Below are 20,773 nucleotides of genomic sequence, written 5' to 3'. Positions count from 1 at the left end.
CGTGTTGTAAGCCGCCCCGAGGTTTCGGCAAGGGGCGGCATAGAAATGTTATAATAATAATAATAATAAAAAAGTATAGAATGAGAGCAGAACAGAAGCAGGACAGGTGAAAGATCAGTTTAAGACACACACAGTTCAAACCAATTGCAGCCTGCTTAGAGACTGGCTCAGAGGACAAGGTCCAGGCTGAATAAAGCCTTTTCCCCCTGCCGGCTGAAGCTTGTTGGAGATGAGTTCACAGGGCTTCCCTTGGCAGAGGGTCCCGGACCCCGGGCACCGCACTCCAAACCACCCGAGCTTCCCAAGCTCTATTCAGAGGCGCCCCCAGGCGGGGCGTGTGATGTTGGTCCACAGAGCGCATCACTCAGCCCCTTGCCTGCGTGGCCAGATCCAGCTTTTCAGAAAGGGGCTCGGGGCCTTGCTGGCCACTGTCAAAAACAGCATCAGAACCTTAGCCAGGTGTGTGAGAGCACCTGAAGCCTGTGGGGAGGCCAGGCGCTTCCTAGCCACTAGAACCAGCTGGCCCATCCAGTCCCCCACAAGGCGACCCAAGTCTGAACCCGGATTGAAATGGCTTCTGGAACCAGTGTGGGTGGCCTTTTGGTCTCGATGCAGATTTTCCTGGTATAAATCTCTCAGCTTTTACTAAACTGCATTCCTTTTTTTTTTAAAAATTAATTTTTATTTGCTTAACATATACAAATACATAGAAGAAAATGTAGAATAAAAGAAAAACGAATATGAGCAGAACAGTCTAAAGTGAAGAGAATAAAGTTACCAAGGGAATTATAAACAAATACAGCCCATATATTGCAGCCCCCAAAACTGACTCTCTTCATATCTTTGCACGCTCTATGAGAGTTTGCAACAGGAAAAAAAAAAAAACATTCTATACATCAACAGATTTTCTAACCAGTTCAAATTCTTCTGCTTTCCTTTTTCCCTTCCAACCTCCCCTGAACTCCCATTAGTCATGCTAAGCACAATAAAATCCCATTTGTCATTAAATCCTTCTAACATCTTCTATTTACCGAGAAGAAAAATCTAAAGTGGGTGAGGAGAATCTAAAGTGTGGGGGGGGGTGGTGGCCCTGGCATGTGTCTTAGAGGTAGGCAGAAGTGGGGCCGGCCCAGGACAGGGCAAGGAGAGGGGCGAGTCGGCGGAGGCGCCGCTTGGGCAGAGGCCGTGGGCATCTCTGGAGCATCATTGGGCCACCGTCCTCAGTGAGTGCTGGGAGGGCCAGTCCCCCAGACAAGCGATCCGGAAGCCTCCGGAGCCGTGCCCGACGCGCCTTGGCCGAGCCTCCCCCCGGCAGCTGACCCAGCGTCGGGGACCATTAATGCGGTAGCTGCCCCCTTTCTCTGCAGCGGCGTGTGTTGACAGCCATTCTGCTCCTGGAGCTGGAGGTTCTGCTTAGCTGTTGCACCTAAGGTTGTCCAAAAAGCCCTCCTTTCGCAGTCTGTCCAACCCAGTGCTTCCACCCTGCCTCCCTCCAGATGTGCCGGAGCACAACACCCATCATCCCTGCCCGCCTATGGGCCATGCAAACTGGGAGTCGTACTTCTAGCACATCTGGGTTGGGGAAGGCTTTTATTTTAAGCTGGGGCGACGATGGAAGTAAAATCAAGGTGAGCCTCAAATATTCCTAGACGGGTTTCCTGAAGTGCGGGAGACCGTAGTCTAGGAATTCTGTCTCCCACAGAAATCGCTTCCTTTGCTGAGCCCACTGAGAAGCGGGGGCTCCACAGGGGAACTTTTTGGAGACTTTGGCCAAAAGACGGTTGTACATGCCCAGATTCAGGTCTGAATGAAGAACTGAGTTTTTCACTCCGCAAAGGTCAGAAGCAGAGCTTTTAATATTAAAACTGTTCATTTAGCAACGCGGCTCAAGTCCTTTGTGAATGGATGCAGCCGGCGTTTGTAATTCACTCCGCTTGCAAAGCGCTGGTCTCTGGCCGCTGCGGTTTTGTCCTTTGCAGCTCGCTGGGAAAACAGCCTGCACTGAAGTGCTGCGGCTTTGATCTGTTAAAGCTCCCATCAATTTGCCCTCTTCCTTTTTTCGATTATTGGCCTTTGCTCTGAGAATTGGGATGCCAAAAAACCCTCTGGCTGAGAAATCCATTTTCCTGTGCAAACCAAAACAGCGTTTCTCCTGCTGTTCCTGCAGTGGTATTTCTTGGATGGATGAGTGCTGACGGGGTCTGCTAATTAACTGAGCTCTTGTTAGTCTTTAATACCCCAAAGCCTGCTTGGTGAGCAGCCCGTGCCTCTTTCCCGCCCACCTCCTAAGTCCTGATTTTTCACTGCGTTATGCAACCTTCGCTTCCCAGAATAGCTGCCTGCGGAGAATGGCTGGGGCTGAGCGGTCCCTGAGGCTGGGAACTGGGGCATGTCAGCTTCCTCGTGCTTCCGCCCCTCCCACTGCAGAATCCCCCACGGGGAACTGGGGACACTGGAAGTGTGGCTGCACCCATGCAGGTGACGTGGGTGCGCCGTGCTCCTGGGGGAACAGGTCGCTCCGTGACGGTGGATCCCAGAGAGCCCCATTACCTGGAGGTGACTTGTGGGTCAGACCCCCTGAGGGTGGGGCACCTGCAGGCAGGTGAAGCACATGGTCTTGCAGCTGGGGGCAGGGGGGGCACAGGAACACTGGGGCATTCCTCCTCTTTCAATCTGGCACCCTCGGGAGTCGTCGGCAGGCTGGGGATGATGGAGGAGGGTGGCCCTCCCTGATTGTCCATGGTCTGCTCGGGTTGCAAACAGGCATGAGTCCAGCCCTGTCTGGAGGCCGAACTGGGTGGGGTGCTGGGCTAGGAACTGGTGCAAGTGGCGCAGAAAGACTCCCGCGCTCTTCCCGTCAAGCCCCGAAGGCACGCGTGTTCTTTTGTTTCAATGCGACTCTTGGAAGTGTGTTTTTTTACCTGACGTCGCACTACCTGCGGCGTGACTTCCGTGCGTTCGGTTGAAGCAAGCAGTGCACTGGCTCCTGCTTGCGGCAGCGGAACCCTCCGTCCGCGCAGCCCTGTGGAAGGGCAATGCATGTGCCCAGGCGAGGCCCCCCCCCCCGCCGTGGATGCTTGTCTGGGATGCCCTTCCTCAGACCTGGGCGGCACGCGCTGTTCCAGATGCGCTGCTCGCCCCCCGGAGAGGCAGGGGCCCTTCTGCCCAGAGGGCACCTGTGCTTCTGGAAGAGCCCTCCGTGCGCCGCACGCACCTGGTTCGAGGCTGGCGCCGGGGTAGGTGTGGCGGGCACATGCCGGGGCCCAGGCCCAGCAGGGGCTCCCCAGCAGGGTCGCTGCTCTGCAGTTGGCAGCAGGCCCGGGCCACGGTGGCGTGGCGGAGGAGCAAGCTGCCGGCCCTCCGTGTGCCGCCCAAGCGAGGGGAGCCTGGACCGTGGGCGGGAGCGAGCGCGGTTGGGGCCCACGGGCGCCGCGCTTCCTGCGAAGACCCTCCCTCGGCCCGCCCGGCTGCCGCGATGAGGCGGCTTGACTGGCTGGAGCTGCCGAAGGAAGGAAGGGATGGTGCCAGTGCCGTCCTGCTTCTCCCCGCGGAAGCATTCGCTGGGCACCTCCCGTGCCCAGAAGGGCATTTGCAGGCCTGCGAACACGCGCGTGGGGTTAATCCTGCACGCCTGCGGCTTTGCGCTGCTGCGATCATTCTTCTGCTTTGGTGGCCAAGCCCCGTTGCTGCCTTTGCGAAATGGCACCTCTGGCCGCTTCAGCTCCCTCCCCTGCAGCGAGGGGACAGTGGCCTACCTCACAGGGGGAGCGGAGCCAGCAAAGCTCGAGTAGCGCTGTGCAGGCAGCGAAGGAGCCGCACGGACGGACTGTGGAAAGGAGGCATTCAGCCACTGTTGCCAGCGTTCTCGTGGTTGCTGGCCTTCCTGTCCCCCCCCCCCCGTGCCTACTGCCCCGACAATGTTCTGCGGGGGGGGGGTGCTTTGGCAATGATCTGATGGGGCTGCCTTCCATCTCGGTCAAAGTGTAGCCTTGGGGCAGTATTAAAAGGCTGGGAAAAGCATAATGGGGGTCGTGAGTGGGCTGAGCGCCTCCCCCCCCCCCCCCGGTAGAGTCTGTTTACCCCACAAAGCGGCTTCATCCCAGATGCTCTTGGGACTTCTCAGGCGGGGAGAGACCCCCGAGGGGGCTGCAGAGGAAAGGACAGTGAGGTGCTCGTCAGAGCCGCCGTCCCCTGCACGCTTACTTGGGAGTAAGCCTGGGACGTCCCCAAGCCACACAAACTTGCCAGGCAGCGGGTTGCCTCCGTGTAAGGGTGACCCAGCCTGAAGCCCTGCAGCCGTCCCTGAGAAGCTGTGCCCAGCCAGGCAGCCTGCGGATGCGCTGGACTACAGCTCCCAGCATCCCCAGCTGCCCATGCTGAGATTTGTGGTCCAACCTGTCTGAAGAGCGACGGATGAAAGAGCCTGGCTGCTCTGGGTCGGCCCCATAACATGCTGCTGGCGGGGGCAGCACCTGCTTCCTTCCGCGTGGAGGAAAAATGCGCGACATTTATGGGTGACGCCACGGGGCTGGGGGGTTGTGGTGCGTGTGGGGAATGGGACAAAAGCCTGGCCTCCTCAGAGGGGGGGTGGTGGCAGTGGCAGGGTCCCTGTGCAGAAGAATTCAGCTCACACACAGACAGCGCGAGTCAGAAGGGGCCTCCCGGGCCATCTAGTCTGACCCCGGCTCCAGCCGGCTCCGCTCACGACATGCCTACCACACGCATGTCCACACCTCCACACCCTCCAGATGGGCTGGACTACAGCTCCCAGCATCCTCTGGGATGGAGGTCAGGTTGCAGAAGGCTCCACTAGACAGCCGGCCCATGCGTCCGTCCTCTGCTGCCGACCCCGAGGCTCCTGGTGATGTCCATTTTCCACACGGGGCGGCGGCCTGAGCGGGGGCCCCACTCACTGCCGAGGGCTGCCAAGGGGCGCTGGCCATGGCTGGATCCGGCCCTGTTCCCTGGGCGGCACCTGCGACGGCCCACGGGGTCGGCCTCCGTTAACCCGGGTCCTCCTTTGCAGGGCTCCGTGGACTGCCCCAACCTGGAGTTCGAATACGGGGACACTGACTGCCGCTCCGCCGAACTGTCAGGTAAGGGGGGGGGCATGGCATGGCGGGGGCGGGGCGGCTGTGCCTTGGCGAGCTGGGCGTGGGGATTGCTGGTCCATGGAGCAAGGAGCCTCGCAATATGCCTGCGGACAGACTTCAGTTCCTTGGAGGACTTGGACCCCCCACACCACTCCTTTTGTTCTGCTGCTTGCCTGTGGCGAAACAGGCCCGGCAGGTTTTGGAAGGGATATGAAACCTGCCTGACCTATTGAACAGAGGCACACAGCCCCAGGTGTCCTTTCTCATGTCAGTTGTCTCTTTTTAAAATAGCATTGCTTATTGTTTTCTGAAAGAATAAAACACAAAGGGAGAAGGGGGAAGTGAAAGCAAGAGAAGCCTGCTAGGGGATTTTGTGCATGAAAGCACCATTCTCCTGGCCCGTCCTTAATGGATTCACAGGGCCACCCCCTGTAGCCCGCTAGCCCGGGGCCAGCCGCAAAGCTGGGAGCTGCAGCTGGGTTGGGCTGCCCTCTGCTTGGTGGTCCCATTTTTAACGGCATGGCGGAACCCATCTGCGGGGACATCGCTTAACACAACCATTGAACTATATTCGGGGACGATTGTTAGTAAAAATTCGAGGAGGAAGATTCCTCCCTTCCTGGAAACGGAGAAGAAATGCTTTATGTTGTAAAATGGGAACGACCATCAAATATGCATAGTCATTCGAAAGAGCCGCCTATTTCTGTGTATTTAGGTCAAGTGCGTTTCAGCGGTTCTTCTTGGTAGCTTCAGTTCATTTCCAAAACCAGATTCTCCTCACTGTGGCAGCTCTATTCATTTGAGTAGATTTCAGTGTCTTGCATCGCCACCGATGTTGCGCCGTTGTTCCTTTGCCGCTAGCGGATGGGAATGCTGTTCCTTTTCCTTTTTAAAATCCTTGCGCAGTCTTGGGACCGACGGAAGTGAGTCCAGCCACATGGCACCAGAGCCCGGCAGTGGGATCAGAGGTGCCCCAAACATGGAAAACCGCAGCATATCACAACTGAAGGCTGCGACTGTCAGCAACTTTCAGAGTGGGGCAAAACCATTGCAAAAGTTGGGAAGTCTTTTGGCAAGGGAGCAGCCAGGTGTCCAGGGAGCCCCAGACGGCTAGACTGTGGCTGCAGGCGTGATGTCGACACGAGCGCTGGATGGGGACCGCAGCCAGGGTCCGTCCTGCAGCGGGAATGAGTGTTTTCCCTGCTTCCATTCTCCCCCTGCCGGTTGTCGCCTCCCCTGCATAGAATTTTCCATTGTAAACTCTTTGGGGCGGAGACAGTAAGTTCAGACCCTCCTCCACGCCCTCCAGGCGACTGGCAAGCTGTCTGCCAGTGCCCCCTTCTCGGGAGGGTTGCCTGGCATCATTTTGGTGCCCAGCACGAGTCTTTCTATTTGCCTGGCATATGACGTAAGTTAGCCTTGAGCAAAGACGTTGTTTCATTGCTGCATCGTTTTCGCAGCTTTCTGGTCTTTCTGTTGTTGGCGGGCTGAAGTGGCAGCCCGGAGATGTTGCAAATGAATAAACTGGTGCTCTGAGATGATGCTGGTGAGACACTGCTCGGTTCAGCGAGCTATTTGGGGGCAGCCAGCAGCCACGGAGAGTGGAATTCCTTCCCGCGATTGCCTCAAGCCGTTTGGAGGTCTTTGGGTGTAGCGCTTCCTGACTCGGGTGTTGCGGGAGCACGTGAGGACGTGGCTACAGGCCTGGGCCCCCTCCCCTCCCCTCCCCTCCCCTCCCCTCCCCTTCCCCGCTGCTTTCAGGGCAGGTCCTCCCGCATGGCGGCCACCCATGGGGCCACTGGATCATGATGCCCGTCCGCATTGATGGAGCGCCTCTCCTCTGGGCGGGCTCCCGGGCGGGTGTGCGTGCCGCTCACCCTGGCGAGCGAGGCCTCCGGCAACCTTCACAGCACGCGGCACACGCTCATTCTGAGAAGCATCTGGGGAGGGATCGGGCTCCTCTCCCGGGGTCTTCCCTCCCCCGTGGTCCTCGCCGGGGAGTCTCTGTTTCCCGAAGAGGGTCCTGCTGCGGGGCCGGAAACATGCCCGCACTTGTGACCAGCTCTGCTCCGCCTTCCGCCCCCGAGTCATCCCTGGGGCAGGGCCCATGGGGCGGGCAGGGGGGGCTCGGTCCCGGCTGGGGCAGGCGGCACTGGGGCACGGGGCGCATGGGCTCATGTTACACTTTGCGGAAGCGAGGAGGCCACTGGCCGGGCAGCCGAGGGGGAGACTGGAGGGCCTTCCTTGGGTGAGTGTGGGCACCAGAAGGAGGGTGTTTCCTCCGGTGGTCCCTCACCGTGGGACCCTCTTCCCTTGCCTTGCTTCGGCTGCCACGGAGGGAGCACTTCAGTTCCACGGGGAGGAACCACGGGTGGGCTGGTCCTCCTTCCTTCTGAGCACCCGTGCAGAGCCTGGAGCAGGTGTACACAGAACTGGTGTCTGCGGTCCTCTTTTCGTAGAATAGTCCAGTCGGAAGGGGCCGGAAGGGTCAGTGCAGGACCCCTCATTAACCCCCCCCACCAGTTGTCTGTCAAGCGCAGCTCAGTGATCCACTCCTGCTTGCTTCTGAGTAGCCAGGTCGAGGCGTATCCTGCTTATTTCTGAGTGGATACACGGCTCCTTACTTCTGAGGAGACCAAAACGAAAGCAGTGGCAAAATGACTCTATTCTCCCCACCAAAAGGAGTTATACTGCAAACCTTCCCTCCCCCCACCCCCATCCAAAAGTCATCTTGCTGAAAGGAAGCAGCCCTGGCAAAATCCGGAGAGGGGTTTTGTGGCAGAGGGGCCGGGAACGCCACTCGGGCTGGCCGAGAGCACATTCCTTGCTCCGCAGCTCTTCACCGCCAGGCGTGCTTCCTCCATGCCAGGTGCCAGTTGGTAGCTCTCGGGATGCTGACCGAAGGCCAAGGTGACCGCCTGCCCGGCTCGGTTTCGGTGCCAGGCCAAGGTGACCCTGCCGAGGGCCAGCCCCGCTTGCAACCTGCAAAGGCAGACCTGCAGCTCCCTGCTGCCAGGCCCCTTTGCTCGGGAACACGCGATCTCCCGTCCGAGGTGCTGGTCCTGGCCGCCGAGCTTGCTGGGCTGGCTATTTTTAGCCCGTTGCCTCTGGTTGCTGGACGGGCCTGGAATGTGCTTTGTCCAGGGGGCTTTTCCTCGCGAGGGAGCCCAGGCCAACTGTGTCCAGGCCAGCCCGAGAATGTTCCTAGCAGGAGAGGTTCCTCCCTCCCTCACACACTGTGTGCGCGGGGCTGGAGGTGCCGAAATGGGTGGAAAATACATATAGAAAGAGGGGCTGCAGCTTAGCCCCGGGAGGGACGGACAGACAGAATTTATTGTTCTTTCCAGAGGGGCAGCTATGTCAGTTTGATGCAGTGAAACCAGCAAAGAGTCTTGTATTTTTATTATTTTATTATTTCTATACCTTAAAGACTACGAGTCCTTGTTTCTGTATCTTAAAGACAAATAAGTCCATTAGTCTGGCTGAAGCTTCGTGGGCATGGTCCACTTCACCAGGCATGGGAGTTAGTCTGAGAAAAAGCAAACTGCCCGGGGGCGGCCGGCCAGCGGGGCATGCGAGTCCGCAGGGATCTGAACCCAGTCCAGACTGGACTTCCTGCTGGTTCTTGGGTTCCTCTCCGTGGCGCCCCTCTGAGGGCGGTGGGCTGGCTCGGACCGGGATGGTAAATAGTCGAGTCCTCACTGCAGCTTCCTCTCTCTCTCAACTCTCTAACAGAACTGTACAGTTACACGGAGGAATCCGAGTTCGCCCTCAACAGGAGGTGCTTTGAAGAGGATTTTCAGACGCAAGGTATCGTCTAATGGGGCGGGGCATGGAAAAATACAGGAAGGACGCAGCAGAGGGTGGGATATGCCTTTTTCCCCGGCTTGCTTCCAAACTGGAGCTCCAGGAACCGGTTTTTAACAGCGAGGCAGAAACCCACATTTTCTCTTGGGAAGGGCTATTCTGCAGCCCCTCAAGCCCAGAATTGCAGGAAGTGGGGTGTGACTTTAATTCTTACCTTACCCAGCTCCTACACGGGCGACGGCCAGACAAGCTGGGGAGGATGGGAGTTGTGGCCCTGCACATCTGAGAAGCAGCAGGTTTGAGAGGGCCGTTTCCTTCGGGGAAACGGCCCGCCTGCCTGCAGAAACTGGTAAGCCGAGCTTGTCTGATGCCGTGCTCCCTTTGCTCAGTGAAGGGCAGGCGATGGTCGGAGCTGGACTTGGCGCGGCAGAAGGCCTACGTGATGCGGTTACTGGACGGGCTGGAGGTGGTCAACAGGGACAAGAGGCTGAAAGTGGCCCGTGTGATTCTCTACCTGGCCCAAGGTAATGGTGAACCGCTACCTGCGCGAACGCAGCAGCCACCGAGAAACACGCTCCCTCGTTCTCCAGGGATGCCTGTGTGAAGCGTCTACCTTGTTCAGTGTGGCGTTTAATTACTGAGCATCCAGCAAAGCCAGAAGCCGCCTTCCAACTCCACAGATCCCTCGTGCGTGAGGCTGGGGAGCCCTCTGGCTGCCCTGCTCCTCGTTTGACGCAGAAGGACCCACAGGGTGCTTTTGAGCTTTGGGTGAGCAAAGGGTAGGATCCAGAACAGGTCAGGATGATTGTGAGCATCCAAATGTATGAGGCCAAGTATCTTAACACTTCGGTTGAGAACCTCAGAAAAGCAGTGCTGGATCCGACCGAGATCCTCCTGCTCCAGCCGCCACCAGACGGCTGCCTGGGAGCCACCCACAAGCAGGAGGTGAGTGCAGTGGCACCCTCCCAACCATGTTCCCCAGCCCCTGGAGAACACAGGCGGGTTGCTTGGACCGGTAGCCACTGGCAGGCATCTCCTCCGGGAACTGGTCCGTCCCCACGGTCAGCCTTCCTTACATTTGGTGGAAAGCGCGCCGTGGCTTAACTGTGCGTCCTGCTCCGTGAATTCGTCCCGTCCCGTCCCATCCCGTCCCATCTGACTGAGGCTGACTGGCCCGTGTGTTGGGCAGGGCCTTGGGATGTACCTCCCACTTCCATGATGCTCACGGCGTGACTTCAGGCCAGCCACTGACTCTCAGCCTGGCCTGCTTCACAGGGTTGTTGCGAAGAGAACATTATTTATTTATTTATTTATTTATTTATTTATTTATTAAAATATTTATATGCCGCCCCATTCGCCGAAGCCTTGGGGCGGCTTACAACAATTAATTAAAATAATTATAATCCTTAAATTAAAAAAATATTAACATTAGATTAAAAATACAAAAATACAATATAAAATAAGCCGCCCTGGCCAGATAAAATCCAATAATATTAACAGTTAAAATGCCGCTTAAATAAAAAGGTCTTGGCCTGGCGCCGAAAAACAAATAACGACAGCGCCAGGTGGACCTCTCTGGGGAGCGCATTCCATAACGTGGCGAGGAGGGTTATGTAAGCTGCCCTGGATTCCCGGCAGGAACAAAGATGCACCATCAATATGATGGAGGAAATAAATGGTCCTCTCTGAAGGCCATCCAAACTGCACATTATCACTACATCTTTTGCTGGCAAGTCGCACCGTTTAATGAATCCTGTGTTTCTTTCCTCACTGGTCTCTCCTCTCCTGCCCTCATCTAGGTGTCTTTGGGGAATGCGACACCGAAGCCGAGGTCCTTGACTGGGCGCGACACAACAATTTCTTGCTGTACCAGATGGGAACGTTCACCGCATTCCTGGAGTTGCTCAGCATGGAAATGGCGTAAGCGATCCTTTGACAAAAACTCTTAAGCTGACGTGCGTTCGGGACTCGATGCCTTTGAGTTTGTTCCTGAAGGTGACAGGCTGAAAGGACATGTAATTTCACAAAAATACACAAACGGATTCGTGGAGCTCATCACCACCATCTGTCGTGTGGTATAAACAGCTCTTGTAAAGGACGGGACGAGTAGAGCCGTGGTTTTGTTTTCAGGCTTTCTATTTTTGGGGACCAGCCCAGGCAAAGCTAAATGGAGCCAGAGCGCATTTCAGGCTGGCCCGACCCGGCCCAGCCGCCTTCTCCCCCTGCACTCACGCAGGCCCGGCTGTTCGATGGAGTGCGTGCCTTGAACACAGTGCCGCAGGTACAGAGTGGGGCACCCTGTCAGGTGTCTGTGAAGGCGCAGCAATCCAAAGTTTGCTCACCGTTTTGCACGTATACGAGCACAAAATGTTTTCAACACATCCGTGTGCATTACAGGCAGCGTCCTCGCTCGGAAACACACGGACAGCCTGGGAACGCTGTTGTTTGTTGTAAAAGGGTGCAAAACTTTGATTCCCGCACCTTCAGGCCCTCGAGAGCCTAGTAGGGTTGCTTTGAGGTTTTCGTTTATTTAAAAGACCTTTAACCCCTGCCCCCAACCAGGGCGGGCTGCCCCCCCAGGCAGGTTCCAGCACTGCAAACCAGGCTGTGCACAATTTCGGTGAAACACACCCACGTCGGCCGTGGCAGCTGGTGCTTTCGAGAGGTAAAGCGCAGGCTGGGCTAAGCAAGGTCTTCGGGGTTTTCCATGAGGAGGTGCTACGTCTCCCCCTGGGAAGGGGATTCCCGAGCATGGAGACACAGCCGAGAAAGCCCTTACCCTGTGGCCCGCCCTGAAACCCAAGGTCCACCCAGCCCAGCGCTCCGCACACACGACGGCAGCCCAGCTCCCCACGGGGCCGCTCGGCACAAGGGTCCCGCGTGGCCAGTGGGACGGAGGGGGCAGCGATCTTGCTTGGTGTAGACAGTCATACTGGGATCTCAGAGCCGTTAGGGCATGAAACCAGTGCCTTGAACTGGGTCCAGAAACTAACTGGGTGGTGGGGTCCCTGTTGTGGCTCTTCCGTGAGCTTTTGTTTTCCTGATACTCTAAATAAAGATACATGACCAAGGGGGCCATTGGTAGCCAACAAATAATAAGCTGGCGCAAGCCGGGAGCCCTCCGGGAGAGACATCAGGAGGCAGAGCACCCGGCGGAGCAGGGCCTTCTCTGCGGTGGCGCCCCGACTGTGGAACGCGCTCCCCAGAGAGGTCCGCCTGGTGCCGTCGTTATTTGTTTTTCGGCGCCAGGCCAAGACCTTTTTATTTCAATGATATTTTAATAACTTTTAATATCAGTTTATAGGTTTTAATCTGCAGCCAGGGTGGATCTGGATTTTATCTGTATTATGTTTTATTTCATTTATGTAAGCCGTCCCGAGGCTATGCGATGGGACGGCATACAAATGCTCTAAATAAATACATACATACAGTAAAAATAATAATCAAATAGTCTAAAGCAGAACTTTGCAAACAGCAGCGGTCGGAGCTTAATTTAAGGCAGCATGCAAGAAATGCCTGTTGAGGAAAACCAGCCAGGCGTTGCTGCTTGCTCTCTGCGGTGGGGCAGGTGGGCCTCCTCTGGGAGGCGATCGCACATTCTGGGTGCCACCTCCAGACAGGCCCCGTCCCACGTGCCCGGCCATCGCGTCCCGGGAGGCGAGGAAGGATCTCGGAACGCCGTGCGCCAGCGCAGTCACGCAGACGGAGGCCGTTCCAAGGCGGTCCCTGCAGAATGCTGTCTGTGGCAGAAGGTGCCCGTGAGGACTAGCTTCTTGAGATTTCACGGCCCCCGTGCCAGCTGAACTCTCGAGAAGGAGACAGGGGGTGGATGGTGACTCTCTTTCCCCGTCCCAATTTCAGCAACAGCCAGGCGTGCAGCACCGCGCTGAGGAAGCCGGCCATCTCCTTGGCCGACAGCACGGAACTCAGGTGAGCGGCGGCCTCCTGCGCCCTTCGCGCCAGCTGCGGGTGAAAGCCAAGGCCACGGGAAAGGGAAAGGCACGCTCGGCCCCCGCCCCCCGGCGTCCCCTTGAAGGGGCGGCAAAGGGGCGGGCCAGAACCGAGGGGCCTCTCAGGTCATGGCTCTCCTCCCAGCTGCCCTTTCCCTCGTCCGCTTCCCCTGCAACACTCAGCCTGCGCCATCCCCACCGTCAGAGAACAGCCACACTGCCCAACGAGCGAATGAGGTGACTTGAGTAAGTGAGCCAAGCTGCAGGGGAAGGGAAAGCCGAAGCCGGGCGAAGGCAGAGCATTTGTGATTGGCTCTCTTGCCCTTTTCCACACGGAACAGCCACGAAGGAGAATCTGGATTTTATCGGAGTGGCAGCTTTCCGTGTCGGCGTGTGACGGCCCTTTCTGCACCGCCTGGGCTGCTTTGCAGGCAAAGGCCTTCCCGCTCCCCCCCGCTGGCCACGGCAGGCCCCTGGGAAGGGGCATCCTGGCGCCATTTTGTCCCCACCTTGGGGCTGATTTTGACTGGGGAAACTGCCAGGAATGCCCACGGTGTGTCGGCCACTTGCCGGCAGCTTTGGGTCTCCGGGCTCAGAATTCTCTGCCCCCCACCCCCCGGGAGCTGAGGGAGCGCGTGCATGTGCTGAGGGCCTGAGTCCCGCCTCTCCACTTCCCGGTCAGGGTGCTGCTGAGCGTCATGTACCTGATGGTGGAATCCATCCGCGTGGAGATGGAGACCGACCCGCCGGCCTGGCAGGCCTCCCGGGAGACATTCAGGACCGAGCTGAGTGGGTTTCTGTGGCTCTTGGCACTGGGGTGGAGGCGGGGGGTGACTTTTCCTGCCCCCTGGCCAAATCCCCTCTGGGGAAAATCCTTGGGCTGCACCCTAGCGGTCAGAGGGGCCCAAGGCAAAGGGGCCAGGCCAGGCCGGGGCCGAAACGCTGCTCTTGGCCAGGCGGCCGGTCTGGCCCGGTCCGGGGCTCGCGTCTTACTCCTGTGGGCCTCGTGCCCCCGCAGGTTTTCCTGTGCACAGCGAAGAGCCCTTTGCCCTCCTGCTTTTCACCATGGTGACCAAATTCTGCAGCGGGCACGCGCCACACTTCCCCATGAAGAAGGTCCTGCTTCTGCTCTGGAAAGTCCTTGTGGTGAGCGAGATGCCTTCCCGCAGGGGCCTCGGCCGGTGCGGCTTTTCGGGCTCGTGGCGGGATCGTGTCCCGGGGAAAGCTAGAGCAGAGCACTTGGAGGACGGGGTGCTGGCCCTGAGCTGGTCAGAAGCTGCAGCTGCTCTTCCTCAGACACTGTGGCGAGAGCAGACCTGGAGAGCTAAGTCCAGCCCCACAGGGAGCCTGGTCCCTCCACATCCGTCCCTGCTTTTGCCTGGCTGTGGATCCTTGGGTGGTTTCTGGAGTTTGCACCTCTCCCCCAATTCCGAGAGGTCGAAGCACCTCCCCTAGGCCTGCCTTGCTGCCCGTAGGAGCTTTGACCGGCCTCTTCTGTGTTCAGCCCCACTGCAGCTGGGCACGTGGCCCCGAGCCCCTCTGAAATGGAGCCGGGCCCCTGCGCTGAGCGGGTCTGCGCCTGGACGGGGCCTTGTGCGTGGCCCGCTGCAGAGGGACAAAATAAGGACATCCAGATGTCTCTCCTGGACTGGGGTCGCGGTCCCTCTGGCCCAGCGGCAGGCACCCCACTCGTGGTTTTGCCTGCAGGCACAGGCTCCCGGCAGGTCCCACTTTTCCCGCTGGCAGCGCTGTGGGGAGCCCGCAGGGCGAGGGCCGCTTGTGGACTTTGGTCTGGTGCTCGGTGGAGCCTGATGTCGTGGCGCCGCCATCCAGCCCCAACCTGGAGGCAGCGGTGCAAATGGGGCGGCACCGGGTCCGAGCGCCACGGTGGATCGGGAGGCCCCACGTCCCGAAGCTTTGAACCCGGTCCGGCAGCTGTGGTGGCCAGGCACCGGCCAGCGCAGGGTCGTGCGCTGCGTGGTCTGTGGGAGCGCAACGCCCACGCCAGCCATGTGGGCAGCATGAGCTGTCGGAAGGAAGGAGAAAGTGCCGAGGCCTGCGCCTCGAAGGCAGAGCTGTGGAACTGCTTTCGGTGCGAGCCACGGGTGACTTCAGCGGCGCTGCTCGGGGACCAGGGCATCCTGGAGTTGGGTGGTGCCGGAGGCGACACCGACCGGGCCACAGACAAGAGGCGAAGAGTCAAAATGCCAGCATGTTTGAGCTTAAAGCCCTCAGCAGAGCGTTAGGAGAGGCAGTCCAGCTTCCAGAATGCAGATAGATCTGCCCAAAGGCCGGGGAAGGCGGCCTGGCCGCCCGAAGGCCCCCAAGGGGTGGGGCTGCAGAGGTTCCACGTCCTGGCTTTAGGGGGCCACTTTGCAGGCAGGAACGGAGCCCGGGCAGGGCGTCTGGGCGGAAGTGGAAAAGGCTCGGTCTCGTCTTGGGCCTTGCCGGAGCAAGTTGCCCCCCAGCCATCCCCAAGCGCCATGGGCATCTGCCCCCTCCTCCTCGCCCCTTTGGCCTCCTGCTCATGGGCCCGGTGGTTCCCCGACCCCCTGGATGCAGCTCCTCTCTCGGGCTGACCAGCTGGTGGCCCCTCTTGCTTCCTCCCCCCCCCCCCCCGCCCGCCACTTCGGCCTCTTCCCCTCCTGCAAAGCTGCGAGGCTGGCCTGTCCCTGCCGGGTGGGGGCGGGCAGGTGGGGAGGGGTGTGCGGGGGGCGGGCGGGGGCAGCCCCAGGGCGAGCTGGCAGAGCTGGGTGGCAGTGGGGAAGGGCGGGCGTGCTTGGGGAAGGGTCTCTCCGGAAATTGAGAGGAGGGAGCGAAACCGCTCAGGGCGGGGGGAGCAAGGGGGGTGTCCCGGCGGGTGCCGGTGCGTCCCAGGGCAGCTGCAGGTGGCCCACGGTGCTCCGTGGCTGGTGGGCCACCCGGCCGCCCCATGAGACCCCAGCCCAGCCCAGCCATGACGCTGCCTTGCCCTCTCTCCCACCAGTTCACGCTGGGGGGCTTCGCTGCCCTGCAGGCCATGAAGGTGAAGAGGCGCCTGGAGCTGGGCCTGCCCCCGCTGCCAGAGGACAGCATCCAGGTCATGCGGAGCATGAGGGCCGCCTCCCCTCCCGCCTACACCATCGAGCTGGTGGAGCCGCCGCCACTGCAGCCGCCGCAGCAGCTGCCGCCAAAGCGGGGCCACCGGAGCAGGAGGGTGAGAGTGCGGGGCCTGCCTTTCCCCGGGCCCTGCGGGGGGAGGGCGGTCCAGAAGCCGCATGCAGGCCACGCTGCCCCCAAACACCCCCCCTGCAGCCGAGTCTGTGCTCGCTGCAAGGCACCCGGATCCGGCTCATTCTGAAACGAAATCCGGCACTTTGGCCGGCCAGAGAGGCGCTCCCGCCTCTGCGGCGCTGGGAAATGGCGTGCTGCTGAATGCTGTGCCGGCATCGTGGCCTGTGCAGCACCCCGGGGATGGCATGTCTCGGGAAAGAAAAGGGCCCCGATCCCCTGGCGATTCCACACTCCTGTGCATCGCGTTGCTCACATGCATGTATTATACGAGAGTTTGCCTTCTTGAGCAATTGGTTTATGTCCAGCAAATGTGAGCATTAGCAAAACTCAGTGAAAGTGCTTTTCCCGTGAATTAACATTTTATTTCGCGTGTAAGCCTGTATTTGCCTACTCAGATGTGAGGTCCATGGTTACCGGGCAGAGCTATTTAGGGTGGTGAGGGATTTGTCCCAAGCCCCAGCGTCCCCTGACCTATCTTTAGCACCATCCCTCACTCACTGTGACGTTCTTAACCACCATTCCGCAGATAAAATTTCTCAGATAAGAGCCAAGCTTGATGCGATCCTGGAGGCGGAGGCTGGGACCGCTGTGTCCAGCGACTCCATGAATGGCTTATCCTGGATCACTTTCCATTTGTAAATCCTGATGGCGTTGACAGGCTGCCTGGACTGGCGAGAAGAACCGCCTGCCCGCTCGGCCCGTGTCCCTCCTGGCTGGTCGTCCAGGGGTGGAGACACAGAGGGGGCGGTTGCGCCTTGTCACCGATGCCTCCTCCAGAGAGGCAATTGTATGGCCCTCCTCAGGACACCTGATTTGGGCCCCCTGGACCTTAACAGCGTGAGACCAGCCTCACACGTGCCCTTTCTCTGTAAGGAGATTGAGAGGGTGGCGTCTCTCCGGCTCCAGGCAGACCCGAGTGATGCGGCTTCCCTGGACCCCTTGCAGGCTGGCTTCAGAGCAGGGCATGGAGCTGGAAGTGCTCTGGTCACTCTAGAGGATGGTGCACGACCTCGAATTGGCAGGGGGAGTGTGTCCCAGTTGGGCCTCTCAGTGGCCTTTGATACGATTGACTGCGGTATCCTTCTGGATTGTCTCAGGGAGTTGGGAACTGGAGTGCCTTGCGGTGGTTCCCTTCCTACCTCTCAGGTCGCTTCCAGATGGTGATGCTTGGAGACTGTCGCACCTCTAAAGAGGAGCTGACTTGCTGAGTCCCACAAGGCGCCATCCTGATTAATATCTTCATGAAGCCACTGGGGGAGAGCCTCCGGAGGAGTGGTGCTGGGCATTTTCAGTATGCGATGACACCTAGCTCTCCTTTCCATCATCATCTGCTGCTACTTTTAGCTGGATGAGCAAAAGCAAATTCAAGCTGGGTCCAGACAAAAGGTCGGTGCTTGCTGTTGAGGGTCCAAATCCAGGATCAGAGGTGTGTCAGCTGGTCCTGGATGGGGTCACATGCCCCCTGAAAGATCGTGCCTGCAGTTTGAGGGTGCTACTTGATCTGGCTCTTCAGATTTCAGTTCAGATAGAAGCCGTGGTCAAGAGGGTCTGTTGTCCACTTTGGCTGATCCACCAACTGCGCCCCTTCCTGGAGAATGGCCCGGACCCCGTGGTGCACCTGCGGGCAACTTCTAGCCTCTACGTAAGGCTACCCTTGCGCCTAACTGCAGTTAGTACAAAACACAGCAGCCAGGCTGGTCTCTGGGACTTCATAGAAAGACCACACAAGACCTCTTTTAAGGTCTTTGCACTGGCTGCCAGTGCATTTCTGGATACAGTACAAGATGTTGGTAATCTCCTTTAAAGCCCTTCATGGCTCAGATCCAAAATACTTTCAGGAGCACCTTTGCCCACACATTCTGCCTCGCCAGCTTGGGTCCTCTGGGAATAATCATAGAATTGTAGTGTCGGAAAGAGCCAGGAAGGCCTTTGCATCCACCCCCTGCTGTGGCAGGACACCACGTGACACCATCCCACTCGAGGGCTATCCAGTTTCTTTCTGAATGTCCCCAGTGTGGGAGAGCCCCCACCTCCCCAGGCAGCTGGTTCCACTGTCATATCGCTCGGACAGTGAGGAAGCTCTTCCTGATGTCCAGCCTGAATCCAGGTTGTCGCAACTTGAACTGATTGTTCTGTGTCCTGTACTCTGGGATCAGCAGGAAGAGATCTTGGCCTTCCTCTTTGGGACAGCCTTGAAGGTACTTCTAGAGGGATCTCATGTCCCCCCTCCGCCTCCTCTTCCCAAGGCTGAACATGCCCAGTTCCCTCAGTCTCTCTCACAGGGCAGTGTTTGCAACCCCTGGATCATTTTTGTTGCCCTCCTGTGGACCCTTTCTAATTTGCCTGCATCTTCCTTAAATCTTGGTGCCCAGAACTGGACACAGGATTCTAGGGAGGACTACAAGGGAACTACTACTTCTGGTGATTTGGAAGTCATACTTCTATTAATGCCTCCCAAAATAGCATTTGCCCTTTTTTGCAGCTGCGTCACATGATTGGCTCATATTTAGCCTGTTGCCCACAATTATTCCGAGGTGTTTTTCAGTTCTGTGGAGCCACGTCTTCGCCATCTTGTCTCGAGGCCTTTGGTTTCTTTTCCCTAGGGGAAGGACTTGGCACTTGTCCTCACTGACTCTCATTCTGTTGCATTCAGTCCATTCTGAATTCTGATCAGCTTTGCCTCTAAGGCAGAATCGCAGGATCCGTTCTGCCCCATGGGCTGTGTGTGATGCTGGCTGGGGTTGCTGTGTACATGGACACCAGCCCTGCCACCATCAAAGGGCCTGTGTGGGGAGTGTTGGGGGAGGTGTGGAGACCTCTCTCCTCCACCCCAACCAGTCTGCATAGCAGCAATACTTTCCAGCGGGGAAGGAGTTTCTCTAAGTGACTCACTCCACGGTGGCCAGGAGCACCAGGCTCCTTTGGCGGCTGCAGCCAAGGACTCCATCTGGGCTCCCAGGCCATGGACTGTGCACTTGGATACTAAAGCAACAGCCCAGCACAGCAGAGAGATTTGGAGTTGCTGTTTTAAAACAGAGCTGTTGCAGGAGTTGTCAAAGCCAGACCTGAGCTGGATTGTCTTCGGATGCGGGCCTCCATGCGGAGGAGAGGGGCAGTTGAAGGGTGTCCTTTTAGGGGCCCAGTGATGGTGATTCCAAGAGGCACGCAGCTGAGTCGTGAACTCGTCCCTCTGTGCAGGGCCACACCTCCCCCCACGGTCCCTCCTGCTCCCCAATGCCCAGGTATGTCCAGGGTGAGCTTCACAACCCCCCCCCCATGTTTATTCTTCCTCTTCTTTGGGGACAGCCTCTGATGAAGCAGGACAGCCTGGACATCTACAACGAGAAGGACCCCTTCAAGAACGACGAGGCGGTGGCGGACGAGGAGGAGGCCGATGACCTGGACAATGGCGTCATCGAGGGGGAGCTGGACCTGCTCGAGCGAGAGGCAGACATCCAGGCGGTCCTGGTTCAACGCCCACCTGTCGAGAGGGTCTCCTTCCCAAAGGGCCTTCCCTGGGCCCCCAAAGTCAGGTATTTCCCTTCCCTGCCCTGCCTGCTCGAGCTGAAGCCTCATCTTATCCCTGTCGCAGAAGTAGGAGGTACCGAAGTGGCTTCATCAGTGTGGACCGCGGGGCATGTGATGCCTTTTGATGTTTCCTTCTGCGAGATCTCCCTGTGAGCAGAAAACCGGCACAGGAGGAAACGAACTGGGCCTGAACCTTCCTCCTTTTCTACATGGAGGCGTCATGAGCGGTGTAGTGGATCCCGGGCTTGTGGGGCCAAAGCGCCCAGATGTTGTGCTTAGCAGGGATGATGGCGCCATCGCCGCTTCAGGCTCTCCTGTTCCCTCTGGAGCCTGCGCGAGGGAAGGAGGGCCTGTCTTGCTATGCCACGCATGTGGGGCTGGCTTGATCCTGAAGGGGCTTTTTAGATCTTCCAGCTCCTGGCAGGGATCCAGAGTGCTTGAACCAATTTGTTGGCATGGGGCAGCACCCGGATTTTGGGACTGTCCTTGCAGGCGCGAGGGACTGTCGCGACGAATGTGGACACTTCAAAACAGACCAGTGTAGCACTGGATGCCATTTTTTGTTTTTTTGATGTGATGGACCCCTTGGAAAGGTTTTTCTGTTTCTGCCACAGCGGGGCTTAGACTGCCGATGTGGATCAGCTCACAAAGACCTACCTTCTGGCAGCAAGGCAGTCGTAGTTAATAATCCCTGTTGTGGGGGCGGGGGGGGGGGGTCACGTGACACCTCGGTTAACTAGGTGCAGGATTTGCCTCCAGGTTACAGCCCCACAGAAGGCATGCAAGACATTCGTGACTGTGGGGCTCCTAGTGAAGTTCCACTGGGTTCGGCTTTGCCGGGCCAAACATCGTATGGCATGAGTGGTGTCCGTTCGGTAGCGCTTGTGCACCGGGCAGCCTCTGCCAAAAATTAAAACTGGGCAAAACAGAATTTGCAAGGAAAGGAAATAAACAGGCAGGGGGAAAGTCCGCCATTCTAGTCCTTGTTAAAAGAGCCAGGGAGTGGCCTGCCTGGCCAGCGTACCGGTCAGCATGCAGAGCAGTTCTGTATATCGCCTCTGTGATCTTCTGAGCAAAGACTGGCTGGAGGCAGGAGGTTTTTCCTTTCCTGGACAAGAGTGT

The 20,773-nt window shown here is 58.2% G+C and overlaps 1 protein-coding gene across 2 annotated transcripts in view; it reads left to right on the top strand.

The window, feature by feature from the left end:
- The first annotated feature begins 4,608 nt into the window (after nt 1–4,608).
- Nucleotides 4,609–20,773, top strand: part of STRIP2 (striatin interacting protein 2) — a 30,491-nt gene continuing 14,326 nt past the window's right edge. The window contains exons 1-9 of one of the 2 annotated variants that reach the window (XM_044429310.1): nt 4,609–5,096; nt 8,829–8,903; nt 9,290–9,424; nt 10,700–10,820; nt 12,762–12,830; nt 13,533–13,639; nt 13,869–13,996; nt 15,837–16,046; nt 19,430–19,656. In XM_044429310.1, the coding sequence (XP_044285245.1) occupies nt 4,865–5,096; nt 8,829–8,903; nt 9,290–9,424; nt 10,700–10,820; nt 12,762–12,830; nt 13,533–13,639; nt 13,869–13,996; nt 15,837–16,046; nt 19,430–19,656 (1,304 nt within the window). In that variant the 5' untranslated portion in view covers nt 4,609–4,864. Of the gene's footprint in view, nt 5,097–6,620; nt 6,640–8,828; nt 8,904–9,289; nt 9,425–10,699; nt 10,821–12,761; nt 12,831–13,532; nt 13,640–13,868; nt 13,997–15,836; nt 16,047–19,429; nt 19,657–20,773 lie in introns of those variants that run through there. The other variant, XM_044429318.1, reaches the window with a different exon arrangement.

The sequence above is a fragment of the Varanus komodoensis genome, unplaced genomic scaffold, assembly GCF_004798865.1.
Source record: "Varanus komodoensis strain SLA01 unplaced genomic scaffold, ASM479886v1 scaffold1, whole genome shotgun sequence".
Taxonomy (NCBI): Eukaryota; Metazoa; Chordata; class Lepidosauria; order Squamata; family Varanidae; genus Varanus; species Varanus komodoensis.
Note: the sequence above shows the minus strand (reverse complement) of the source record. Positions and strands in the feature narration are given on the sequence as shown.